Source organism: Gymnoscopelus microlampas (assembly GCF_963454915.1).
Source record: "Gymnoscopelus microlampas genome assembly, chromosome: 1".
In the NCBI taxonomy this organism is placed as follows: Eukaryota; Metazoa; Chordata; class Actinopteri; order Myctophiformes; family Myctophidae; genus Gymnoscopelus; species Gymnoscopelus microlampas.
The window spans coordinates 30384824-30398813 of record NC_139962.1 but is presented as its reverse complement, the minus strand read 5'-3'; the positions used below and the strand labels follow the sequence as shown (position 1 = coordinate 30398813).

General features: G+C 42.5%; 1 protein-coding gene across 3 annotated transcripts in view; it reads left to right on the top strand.

Annotated features, from left to right (window-relative positions):
• The window catches only part of shf (Src homology 2 domain containing F), a 176939-nt gene that overhangs the window by 127893 nt on the left and 35056 nt on the right, over positions 1-13990 (top strand). Inside the window, exon 6 of one of the 3 annotated variants that reach the window (XM_084059690.1) lies at positions 13380-13529. The exons of the other annotated variants lie outside the window; for them this stretch is intronic. Within the exon in view, the coding sequence (XP_083915816.1) occupies positions 13380-13529 (150 nt within the window). The remainder of the gene's footprint in view (positions 1-13379; positions 13530-13990) is intronic. 3 annotated transcript variants of the gene reach the window in all.

The window sequence follows — 13990 nt, the reverse complement described above, 5'->3', positions numbered from 1 at the left end:
TATCATCTATTTTTATTTGAAACCTTTAGTTACAAATTACGTTGTAGATTTTGATTATTATTCCAAAACCTACATTTACTAATTAAGCCTTATTTCATACTTCGGCTATTCGAAAATAGCTGATCTATACTAGCTCACAGCGCGTGCATTGTGAGCTTGTAGGTCGCCTATTTTTTTAAAAGATGCATTTTGAAAACATTTAGTACTTTTATTTTTAAGTATATTTTGATGCCAATACTTTTGTACTTTTACTGAAGTACAATTTTGAATTCAGGCCTTTTACTTGTAGAAGTATTTCAACATTTTGGTATTGCTACTTTTACTTGCTTTTTACTTAAAGAATCTGAGTACTTCTTCCTCCAATACCCTCACAGGGTATAGAGGTCTCCTCACAGCATTTTGGTGATGTTATTATTCACCGTTGGGCTATCTCTTGACAGGTATGCAATGAAATGTAAATTCCCTGCCTTGTTAGGGTGTTGGGAGGCTGTGTTACTTGTGGTTTGGTTAATCACTCATCCCCCCAACCCCCCCCCCCCCCCCTCTACTCAAGCGTAGAATATGTGATGGATGGGACAGGAGGAAGGTGCATTAGAATTAGAACAGGGCTTCTGTGTTGTGTGTATGCCTGTGTTTGTGTGCATGTTTGTGTGCATGTTTATACGCGCGCACGTGTGTGTGTGTGTGTGTGTGTGTGTATGCCTGTGTTTGTGTGCGTGTTTATACGTGTGTGTGTGTGTGTGTGTGTGTGTGTGTGTGTGTGTGTACTGGTATTACTATACTTGTGAGGGCAAAAAGGCCCTGCACCCAAAAGCATTTTGACATCGTAGAGGGGCTATTTTTGTATAAATAAATAAGTATAAAGGGGAGGCCATAGCTGAATGGTTAGTGAACCCGCCTAGGGAGCCAGAAGCCCTGGTTGCCCCAGGTTCGATTCCAAGCCAGGTCAGCATATGTGTCGATGAAATGAAATTTGTCCCTGAGCAAGACTCTTAACCCCTAATTGCTCACAGGTTCTCATTGGAAACAAGACCGCAAGGACTTTCATGAACGACCTGTTAAAAGGAATTATCCTTATCCTTAAAGGTCAATACATGCTCCTTCCGATTTTTCGGACAGCCTTCCGAACTCGTTGGGACAGTCAGGACATCTGAAGAAACCTCTCATCTCCATATTCAAACTTTTTGTGTTTTTTTGTAAATTTGCGCCCTACTTGATCATACTACAGTGTCACACCAAAGCATCAAAAGTAGCAAATCTGCTATTTTTGCTACTTTTGAATTTGAATCCTGAAAAGTAACAGTCTTGGACATATGAGGTTTCCCGACAGAGATATACTATATGTATGTTTATGTGAGTGTTTTTTTTTTGTTAAACAACACATATCACATACTCACACACCCAGACGTGGTCAGGCTGGCTGAAATCTGAGCCTGCACTCGACCAGGATGTCCGACAGAGCAGCATGTTACTTAATCTGTTTGGTACTGTACTTGTACTGTATTATTTGCAGATTTAGATTATTATTACAAAATATGAATTAACCAATGTAGCCCTATTCTATTGCTATTCATCAGCTATTCAAAAACAGCAGATCTACAAGCTCACAAGACGTCTCGTTGTGAGCTTGTAGATCTGCCTTTTTTGACAAAATTAGAAAACGATAACTACTTTTACTTTTGGTACTTTAAGTATATTTTGATGCCAATACATATGTACTTTCACTCAAGTGATCTTTTTTACTACAGGCCTTTTACATGTAATAGGGTATTTTTATATTGTGGCATTGCTACTTTTACTTAAGTAAAAACAATAAAAAATGTGAGTAGTTCTTCCAGCACTGCTGGCTGCTAACTCCAGTCTCTTTGGCTGGTGGCCAGCAGGACACTATATGGCTCTTAACACAGGGAGATAACAGGAGACACAGCCAGAGCCAGGCTCCTGGTGAGAGCCAGGCACCGCTTTATGGTTTTTTAATGCATGTTCAAGGCGCTTAATGACCCAGAAATCCGAGTATCAGGACTTCTGTTCTAAAGTAAATAATTGAATCAGTCACAGTCCTGTAATGTTTCATTTGGTGTGGTGGGCTACAGTGTGGGAGGGTGTCGCGGATGTTCTCCTGTGGCGGCTCTCGGTCTAACCCTGTGTGCCCTCCACCACCGTCCTACCCCGCCCCTCCCCGTCCATGTTACACTGTCACCAGCCGTGGAAGAAATAGGCTACTGAGATTTTTCAATTACAATCGTAATGTGTTTTGGATAAATGCGCTATATGAATGCACCATTTACCATTTGATTTATTCAGTAGAAGGCCTGTATCCAAAATCAATGTGACTTGAGTAAAAGTTAAGTTAAAAAGTACCTCAACATTGTACTTAAGTACAGTACTTGAGTAAAGGTACTCAAGTACTACTGGCCCCCTGCTGTCACTCACGACCTTTCCAGACTGCCCTGGAAATGGTCCAAAGTGCCCTCCTGCCTTTCACTGAGCACAGCCATGGCTCTTATCTTCACCCAGACACATTGGCCGCACAGACAGCCCCCTGCGCTCTGTGCTCCCACCCATCCACCCCTTCCATCAGACCATCCTCTGTCCCCGAGAAAGTATAGAGCTGATAGCAGCCTCTACTCTGGAAACTGCCTCTGACTGCACCCCTACCAGCCGGCCATCTCTGGCCTACTTCTTTGAGATCTCAAGAGTCGACATGCAGGCACAGAATCATGCCGTCCAGTGTTGATTTTGTCGACTAAAACTATGACGAAAAATGTTCGTCGACTACCTTCTTTCATTGACGAAAACGAACTAAAAACTAAGCTACGATGACTAAAAAAACTAAGACTAAATATATTGACGATTTCGTCAACAAATAAAAGCTAGACTAAAATATTAGTGAGGGACGAGTGGATAAGAGATCCAGTAGAACTAAAAGACAAGTCATTTTAGGTTTGGTTGCGCTCTGAACATAGCTGGTCTACCAGCTCACAACGCGTTGCAGCGCGACATGTTGTGAGCTTGTAGATCTGCTATTTTCAGCATGCAGACAAGTGTAAAATCAGCCATTACGACGCCATCAAAGCACCGCCAAAATACATTTAAATGATTTAGTCGACTAAAGCGAGACTAACAGTAAAACATTTCAGATGGCTAAAATATGAAATGGGAAAAAAAATCTCAACATTGTACTTGAGTAAATGTACTTAGTACTAACGTAGTTACTTTACACCACTGCTCCCCTAAAACAGACAGTATGAAAGTGAGTCTGACTGGATAATCAGATGGACAGGGTCGAAACAGCATTATGATGATGCTTTTCCTAAGTGTTTCAGGTACCCGGTAATGTCAGCAATCATTCGAGCGTCGACAGAAGGAACACGTCTTGGAGAAAAAGGCTTGTTTTTGTTTCCCAAGCAGTAATGTGCTGCATAAACATCGCAATCAAACCGACCGGCTTCTGAATATGCATGCAATTAGCCGAACCAAATTAAGCCGAATTAAATGGCTGCTGGTGGAAACACACTGCGTCTGGTGATTTATGATACAGCACTGTTTACAGCGCTGTGGAGGAACAACGAGGCGGGTGTAAATGAAAAGCCTGGAGGTGAGGTAAACAAATACCTGCCGGTTTTAAAAATAGAGCCAGGCCCTCGCTGAAGTAAACAAAAGGACGGCGGCGAGTGCAGATAGAGGAGCCGTCATGTCCGCTCCTTCATGTCCTGTCTGACTCGTTGATGGACTGAAATACCGCCGTAGCGAGACCACTAAACACACTGCCAGCCATGTCACATTACACTCATGCTTTATCGTCGCTGTGTCGGGTGGAAACCTTGTACTGTATTTTACACTTTGGCTATTCATAAATAGCAGATATACAAGCTTGTAGCTTGTAGATCGAGCTTGTAGATCTGGTATTGTTTTCTTAATTGTGAACATGTGTGCAAATCTTTGAATATATGTATTATTTTAAAGCGAACATTTTTAACTCAAATCTGTGCTTCTGGGGATCCCTGGAACTAAATGTTTTCAGATGGGGGTCTGCGGCCAAATACATATAATTTTGTGGGTCCTTGACATGAAAAAGTTTGAGAACCAACATTACGTTTTTCAGAAAACTGTTAGGATTTAAAAGACATTTGTAGAATCGGCCTCAGGTCTTAATAGGTTAATCTACGAAAAAAACATTAAACGTTTCAATGTGGAGATACAAGGTCTCTGCCCGACAGCGACGTTACGCATTATTCCAGTCAGTTGGCATGGAACACTCCAGGTGACATGATGCCAGGAGGATGCCACATGAGCTGCCAGGATGGCACACTACTCAAGCTCATGTCATTTGTTTTGTTTTTCTCACGCTTTGTTTCCCACAGTCTGAACACTATCGCATTTCAACAAGAGTTCAGATCAAGTCCTGGCGCGGTCTATGTGGCGCGGGTTCTCAACATCAGGTCGGGGGACCACCAGGGGGTCCTGTAACCCTGAAGAGTGTACAAGTGGAACCAGTTGGACTCGTAAGGGTCCAATTGAACTCTCAGAGTTAAATTAATACAGAGGATTTTACAGTGTAGAATGGGGTCCCAGACCAAAACAAAAAAGGTTGAGAGTCACTGAACTAAACTATACTGGGACCCTAATCTACCCAATGTTTATTTAAGTAGAGTTACAGGCCCGTAGGGGTCCATTTGGACCGCTGGTGGTCCCTAAACCCTATGTTGAGAACCAGTGGTCCCCACACTTGAACTCCAAATAGCCATACAGTAGCTATTGAATGTGCTATTTATAGCCAAAGTGACTGTGATGCTTTATTAACTAATTGCGCTGGGGACCCCCCTGGAATCCCCTTAAGGACCCCTGGGGGTCCCCCGGACCCCACTTTAGAGAACCACTGTTGTTAATAATCTACATATGTATACAGGATGTTGTTGTATAGGGATATAGGCTGAGAGGAGATTAGGGCAGAATTGACAGCATGCTGGCGTTAGGTAGATCCGTTCGGACAGGAGCGTGTGTTGATGTCCTCTCGACAGCCTCTTTCCAGATGACAGGGCGCTAATGATGATTGATGGTGATCACACACACAAGCTCACAGCTCCTGTGACGCTCGGCGTAACGTCCCTGCTTATTCATTAAGCTCCGACAGCGCGGCGCGACACACGGAGAACAAAGGGAAGGTGATCGAAATATAGGAGAGAATCAGGGAGAGAGAAATGATCTTTTTAGGATAGTGGTTCTCAAACGTTTCCTTGGCAAGGGATCTATGTTGTTAAAATCTTACAGAATGTTTCAAATGTTACCCAAAAAAAGCAGAATATGATGCTCTGAGATTGCTGTGTAAAGAAACGAGATATTCAAATAATAGAAGACATTTGAAGCCATTCAGTATGTGTGGGAATGCTTTCATCTTCATTATATTAATATTCAAGCTCTAATTCAAACCTGTCATATGAACAGAATAGATTCAGCCTTGAATAGTCATATTTAATAATGAGGGTGACAGAAGAAAGGCTCATTTCTGTTAACGACTTAATCGGTATACTTTGTCGTACAATGAATAGCAAAAATCAGCTATTCAACATTTTAAAAGGGGGGTCCGTGGCCAAATACATATCAATTTGGGGGTCCTTGACCACTGGCGTAGTCTGTCCATTGGTGAGACATCATGACATTTGAGTATGACTGGCTGAGTGTCACCTTCAGTGTTCACCTTCCATGAAGAGAAGAGTCTGGTCACGGTTCAGTGAGAGGACAGCATGTCACCCACACAGCCATCTGTACCAGCCCAGCCAGCTAGGAAGCCTAGTCTGCTGTTATTGCTGGGGTTTTCAATCTTTTTAATTTCAAGTACTCCCAGTTTGATATTGTTGCTGTCGGGCAGAAACTTCTTATCTCCATATTCCTTGTTTTGTTAATTAATGCTCTACTTGATCATACTACAGCGTCACACAAAAGCATCAAATGTAGCAGATCTACAAGCTCAAAACGCAATGCAAAGCGACGCGTTTTGAGCTTGTAGATCTGCTACTTTTGCTACTTTTGAATTTGAATCCCGAAAAGTAACAGTTTTGGACATATGAGGTTTCTACCCGACACAGAGACGATATGCATTAGACCACGTATCACCCTTTGTTAATGTGTTAGCGTGTACAAATGGAACCAAATGGACCCTTACTGCTCCATTTGGACCCCTGATCGTCCCTGGACCCAACGTTGAGAACTAGTGCTGTGTAGTTTGTGTGTGTGTGTGTGTGTGTGTGTGTGTGTGTGTGTGTGTGTGTGTGTGTGTGTGTGTGTGTGTGTGTGTGTGTGTGTGTGTGTGTGTGTGTGTGTGTGTGTGTGTGTAAACAATAACAAACAACAACCATAAATCAATCAGCGCCATCGACAGGAGCCACGGCTGCGGTTGTTCCCCCTATTTCCCGCATAAGTTCTGCGCTCGCCTGTCTCTAAACAAAGCAAAAGCTTTTCAACACCTCGTTCAGGTCAAACTCATCAGTCAACTGTTTGTGGACACGCAGGAAAAGCAGGTGGTTGAACCACTGCCAACCTGGTGTCCCTACGTTGGCGCATCATGTCATCATAGGCGCAAATGTTCACAAATGTTTAAGAAAAGCATTGAAAATAGCAGACCACCATGGGCCACCGCTGTACCACAAAGTATCATTCAGGCTCAAGTGGTTAACTATCTTAATAAATAATGGTTGTTTATTATTGCATTAAAAGGTTGACCTCGTTAACACCTGACTAAAGGGCCATTCACACTGAGCACTTTAACTATAACTAACTATAACTATCAAAGTATAGTTTTATAAATCAAGTGGATGGCAGTGTTCACACTGACTATTAAAAAAATACAATGGTGAACGATATAGTTATAGTTATCTTTATAGTTATCGTGCCTGGTGGGAATGGCGCTTAAGGCTTATATTCTGTCCAAAAAAAAACATTTTCCATAATACCGAAAAGTGTATACAGTATGTGTCCTATTCCAGCATCCATACATGTGTGTGCATGCTTTATCCCTGTGTGCACAACAAGCAACTGTGTTGAGCTACTGTGGATAGAGCCTTCATAGATCATGGAGATACGTAGACCTGTGTTCCCATGCGTTGCAGCCAGCCAGCCAGCCAGCCAGCTCTTGTCACCTTTGTCCAGAGTTAGGATGAACATATCTCCCTCTGCCCCCCCCCCCCCCCCCACTTCATACACACTCCCCCACCCACATGGTGCAACATTTCCAGGCCTGAAGATGCACTCATCCATGCAGGCAAAATAGCATCCCTAGCCCAGATGCGTATTCATAAGGGCCTTCGGGGCAGAAAGCATTTTGGAATACGTTATAAGGTAAAGGGAGAAAAATGATCGCCCCCCCAGGTCTGGAAAAGCACCACTTCTTCTTTACCCCTATTGAATCACTTTGCCTTTATTTTCCTAAAGTGCCGAGTGACATTTCAGGCTATATTATTCAGCTGTGCAGCTGAGCAAATCTGAGTGAGACTTTTTTTTCCCCGAGTCGAACCCCCCCCCCCCCACCCCTGGCCCCCTCCCTGCGTCCTCAAAAAGGCAAGGCTGCAGAGTGCAAGCAGCCCTCTCTGCACCCCAAACAATTACACGCTCATCTGCGATGTGAAATTAGAATTATGCATTTTAACCCATTCAATCCGGGAACGCATGTGTCATTTTAGATTTGAGCTATAACCCTTATTTTATACTTTGGCTATTCAAAAATAGCAGATATACAAGCTCATAGCGCGGCACCGAGTGCCGCGCTATGAGCTTGTATATCTGCTATTTTTGAAAAACCGAGAACATTTGTGCAAATCTTTGAATATATATATATATATCTTTTTTTATGTTTTTATATTTTACAAATGTTCGCTTTAAAAAATATATATTCAAAGACATACAAAAAATGTCATGATTGTTAAAAAAAACAGCAGATCTACAAGCTCGTAGCGCGGCACTCGGTACCGCGCTATGAGCTTGTAGATCTGCTATTTTTGAATAGCCAAAGAAATCTAAAAATGACACACAGATGCGTTCCCGGTCTTAATGCGTTAATCTTACTAGGAGCAGAGTCTCTCACTTCAACCTGAAGTGGAGGAAGTTACAGTATATTATCTCTCAGAGTGTCTGACCGTTAGTCCAACCCCGCTGTCTCTGTCCCACTTCCATCCCCAGAGGACCCTAGAATTCCTCTCTCTCTCTCCAGTCCTACAACTTTCTCCATGGACGGGAGCCAGTGGTGGAAGAAGTACTCTGATTGAGTTTTTACTTCAGTAAAGGTAGCAACACCACAATATACAATATCGTCGATGACGGGCAGAAGCCTCCAATCTCCATATTCTAACCTTTTGTGTTTTTTCGTAAATGAACGCCCTACTTGATCACACTACAGCGTCGAAAGTACAGTAGCAGATCCGCAAGCGACGCCCTTTGAGCTTGTCGATCTGATACTTTTGCTGTTTTTGAATTTGTATGTACTGTAAAAGTAACAGATGAGGTTTCCACCCGACAGAGACGATAGACTATTCACAACTTTTCCATAAGTACTAAAGTATTGGCATCAAAATATACTTAAAGTACCAAAGTTAAAGTACTACATTTTTTCAAAAATAGCAGATCCACAAGCTCACAACATCGCGATGTGACATGTTGAGAGTATGAAATAGGGCTTAATTAGTTTATATGTTTTACAATAATAATCTAAAAGCCACAAAGTAACTGGGAACTAATGTTTTCAAATAAGTTTGTACTGCAGTGGAGTAAAAAGTACAATATTTGCCTCTGAGATGTAGCGCAGTAGAAGTATAAAATATTGCAAAAATGGCAATACGCAAGTCAAGTAAAAGTACCTCAAAATTGTACTTGAGTACAGTGCCTGAGTAAAGGTACTAGGTACTTTCTTTCAGTCACCAGGCCCGTCAGAAAAAGTCCATAGTCAACACCCTCCCTCGCCTACAGCTACCTTCCTGTAGTTTAGCACCCTGAATCCACAGGCCCACCTATTTAATTGCTTGTCGGATTGAATATCCTCTGCTCCCCTTCCCTCCTTCAGCCAGCGAGCCGATATTACATCTCATTAGCATGTTCCGCACAGGCCCGCGGCAATTCCCCACGGGGCACGAGAAGGACAAGTCCATAATGTTCTGCTCATCCTCCCACTGACAGAGCAGCCTGTGTACCAGCCAATAAAACTCCAGTGACATGCTGACGGCAGCAAGTCAACACACTCCACAGAAATAGCACTCGCTCTACCCGCCGTCTTCAGGTGGGCGGTTGGTCCTTGATGAAGTAGTTCTCCTTATCTGAAGCTGCTTGTCTTAGTTTGAGGACACAGGTTTTTGGCTGGAGCGCAACAGCAAGGCCAGGCCTGACTGCAGTGGTGTAAAGAAACTAAGTACATTTACTCAAGTACTGTACTTAAGTGCAATTTTGAGGTACTTTTACTTTACTGGAGTATTTCCAATTACCTTTACTTCTACTCCTCTACATCTCAGAGGCAAATATTGTGCTTTTACTCCACTACAATTATTTGAAAACCTTAGTTACTAGTTACTTTGCAGATATAAATGATTACGTTATAAAACATACATTAACCACTTTGGCCCTATTTTATACCTAGGCTATTTGAAAATAGCCGATCTACAAGCATGCGACGCGTTGTGAGCTTGTAGATCGGCTATTTTCAAACATTTTAGTACTTTTACTTTTGGTACTTTAAGTACATTTTGATACCAATACTTTGGTACTTTTACTCAAGTAAATTTTGAATTCCGCACTTTTACTTGTAACGGAGTGCTTCTACATTGCAGTATTGACACTTTTACTTAAGTAAAACATTTGAGTACTTTTTCCACCACTGACTGACTGACTGACTGCTGACTGTGAGGTTCAATTCATAAAGGTCTGTGTCATGTCAAGGGGTGTCATGTTTTGCAATTAATTAAGCTTACATAGACTATTTCTGTTATTAAGGCTTTGTGATTTCTATCAGACTGTGCAGGGCAGAGGCGTCTAATCTCTGAGTTAGGGTAACCGCATACCCTCAGATGCCTGACCTGACTGACTGACTGACTGACTGAGAATCAGAATCAGTTTATTTGTCACATCAGAGTTTTACAGGTGTCTAGCAGTGGATTGAAATTCCTTTTTTCGTGTGCGCTCCATTGTTTTGTAGTATTCCGCGAGAAGAGATAGGCGTGGAGAGAAAATAGGTTAAAAAGACCAAATACATTCAGATAGCGTATGTGAACGCAGATATATACATGATATTTAGAATGTTACATTGCTTCGCAAGTTAATCCCAATGTACTTAACCCATTTAGACCTGAGGCCGATTCTAAAAACACCTTCTAAATCCTGACCTAAGTTTTATGAAAAACTTCAAATATTTATTCAAAAATTACAACAAATGTATGTTGCTATATACTGTACATAGCAACAAGAACCCCAAAACAGGTTCCCGTCTTGAAAGGTATAGTTACCTTTTTTCCCTCTACACCAAATCTCATCGCCGACATAACCGATCTTCAAGCTTTTCAATATTGAGCGTTGAACAAAAATGTATACCCAGCGTGGTATGAAACCTCTCATTTTCCTCCCACCAGCTACAGTTTATTGTATGTCTTCCCTTAGCCCATACGCTATATCCACAGCACTATGCAGTTCATTCAATTATGAAACAAAACACCAGGCCTCCATGTTTATCTACTGTATTCGTAGACCATTAGGCCTGACAGGCACCACACACACACACACACACACACACACACACACACACACACACACACACACACACACACACACACACACACACACACACACACACACACACACACAGAAGCCGCCTCTGCAGCAGTGCCATGTTTCTTTATTAGCCCGGGCTTCTAACCTTATATTCTGTAGCTCTCTTGCAAATGCTGTAAAAAAAAAAATGCTGTCTCTCTCCCCCTTAATTTATCAGCCCTCCTGTGCCATTAAACAAGCGGTCCATTCCGCGATGAAAGATAGACTGTTGCTGCTCTACCAGTGGATTTACCCTGGTAATACCCCCCTCCTGGACACGAGCCATGCATTATTTGAAGAGGGGGAGGTGGGCGGTCAGGTCTGTGGAGCGTCCACTGCCAGGATGGATTGTTCTGGGGCTTGTTCCACCGGAGAATGTTGTCTACATTGCTGTTTATCTTATTATGGGGGCCCAGAGCCCTGTTCTGACAGAGCCTTTTAACTCCATGCTGAGACTTGCCACGGCTCTGCCGCATCTTTAACATGCAGTAATCAAAGCTTTTTTTTATTTATAACGTCGCAGTCAGGCAGAAAACCTGGTATCTCCATGTTTCATCTTTCTTTCTAAATGAATGCCCATATTAGTCCTACAACAGTGTTGTGAAAAAATTACACATTAATTTCCTGAAAAGTAACCATTTTGGACATGCAAGGTTTCCACCCCTGACAGCAATGGTATTCTGTTCACCGCTTCTTTCTTCTGACCGCCTTAACCATGTTTAATAAAATCTCAGTCATAATGTGGTGCTTCCAGCTGAAGAGCTTTGCTGGCATTATAACAGCCTCGCCAGTCCAGGCTGTGTTCAGCATTAAAATAATCAAAGTATTCTGTACATTGAAAGGCTTTGCAATAAAATCCTCAGTGTTCATTTAACTACGTAGGAAGAGTGTACAAATGGAACCAAATGGACCCGTAGCGGGTCCATTTGTACACTCTGGAGTGTGTTTTGTTGAACATGAATTGCACAGTGTAGAAGACTTTAGTCATCGCATGGGCTTTTTTTCCCAGCCTAAAGCTGTACTATGGTACTTTCTTTTGTGTGATTACTATGTTATTTTGTCCAATCTGTATGGTAGAGTATGTTAATACAATATAACTTCTACAATTGGGGTGGTTGTATTTGGTCTCCCTGCTCTTCTATTGAAATCCCTTGTCTTGGTCGGACAAATTTTGACCTGAAGATGAAAATCCAATTTCTCCCCTAAGCAAGCAGACTCTAGCTCTATTAGCTCAGTGGGAAAAATGTCAGCACTTGCACAGGAAACCCAGGTTCAAATCCATTCTGGGGTACAACAGGAAAGGTACAGAGTGCAGTTTTAACTAACAACAGAACTAACTATGCACAAAGCATCTTTACTGTACAACTTGCTGTACCCCTTCACATTATTTCTTATAGAAAATGTCAATTTGTGGCTGGAGAGCGATGTTTTTTCCGCTTTGGGTCGCATAATTGGGTCATTAGCCTGTTTCTAGTATGTTGCTTCCACAAGATGGGAGTTCCAGTGTGTTTTTTAATGAGTCCCAGTGGGTCAGAGAAGACATACTGTCTTCATACACGTTTAACAATCTCCAATATCTTAGTCTCTCAGGTAAACTAACTTCCCTTTCTTTCCAGTCCTGTTTCTTCCTGTTCCTCGCCTTTCGCTGCTTCGGTCGAGGGCTCATTTATACACCGTCGCTCGACAATAATGACGTCGGCGTTGTGTTCATTTTTATTTCTGTCGAGCGACACAGAGGTATAAGCCTGATTCTTACGCCCCTTAACCCATTCAATCCGGGAACGCATCATGTGTCATTTCCGATTTCTTTGGTTATTCAAAAATAGCAGATCTACAAGCTCATAGAGCTATGAGCTTGTAGATCTGTTATCTTTCAAATAATCTTGAAAAAAAAATGTAAGCGAACATTTGTAACTCAAATCTTTGCCTCTGGGGTCTCTGGAACAAAACATTTTGAGATGTGGGTCCGTGGCCAATTACATATCTAAAAATGTTTTTTAAATCTACAGTATGTTGCTGCACTATATCAGTGGACCCCCAAAATGTTATGTATTTGGCCGCGGACCCCCATCTCAAAATTAGAGATGAGTAAAAAATGTTCGCTTTAAAATATATATATATATTCAAACTAAAGTTTCGACAATTAAAAAAAAATAGCAGATCTACAAGCTCATAGCGCGGCACTCAGCGCCGCGCTATGAGCTTGTAGATCTGCTATTTTTGAATAGCCAAAGAAATCTTAAAATGAGACGGATACGTTCTTAAAGGATTAAATGAGGTGATTCTATGCTGTGTGTGTATTCTGCTATTCTCACTCTGCTCTCATCTCTTCTGCCTCGTCTCTCCCTCCAACCCCTCTCTTTCATCCCTCCGTTCCTTACCCTCCTTTTTCCCCTCCCTTTCCCTCTTTTCTTCTGCACTCTCCCTCCCTTCTTTTCCTCCCCCCCTACCCCTTTTTTCTAATTTCTCTCGATTCCTTCTTCTCTCACCCTCCTTTGTATCTTTCCCTTTGTACATCCCTCTCTCTCTCTCTCTCCCTTGCTGTCTTCTCTCCCCTCATGATGTGGACCCTCTTGGTGGTCCCCCGGGGCGTCTTGCAGTAGAGATTAAAGTGATCAAGGACCTGCCGTGGCCCCCTCCGGTGGGCCAGCTCAACCACAACAACGCTCCTCCGCTGGTGGAGGAGGCGGCCGAGTCGCCCTCCCAGCAGGCCTCGCCCGGACACACTGGCTGTGACCAGCACCACCATGGTGGGTTGTTGGCATCCATCCATGTGGTCCATCCTGTCCGTTCCCTAGTCCCATTCATCCAGCCATCGTTGCTGTCGGAGCAGAAACCTCTTATCTCCATATTTTAATTAGTGCGTTTTCGTAAATTTACGCCCTACTTGATCACACAACAGTGTCACACAAAAGCATCAAAAGTAGCAGATCTACAAGCTCGAAACACTTGCACCGCGTGAGCTTGTAGATCTGCTACTTTAGCTGCTTTTGAATTTGAACAGTTTTTGACATACTGTATGAGGTTTCCACCCCGACAGACGCCATCCATCCAGGGCTGCAGCTATCCCTGACTTTCTTAGTGATTACTTTTCTGATTGATCTACTCATCGAGAAGCGCAACCTTTTTTATATCAACTAATCGATTAATCACTTAAAGGGATAGTTCACCCAAAAAGTACTTATTTTCTATCACTTACACACCCCATGAA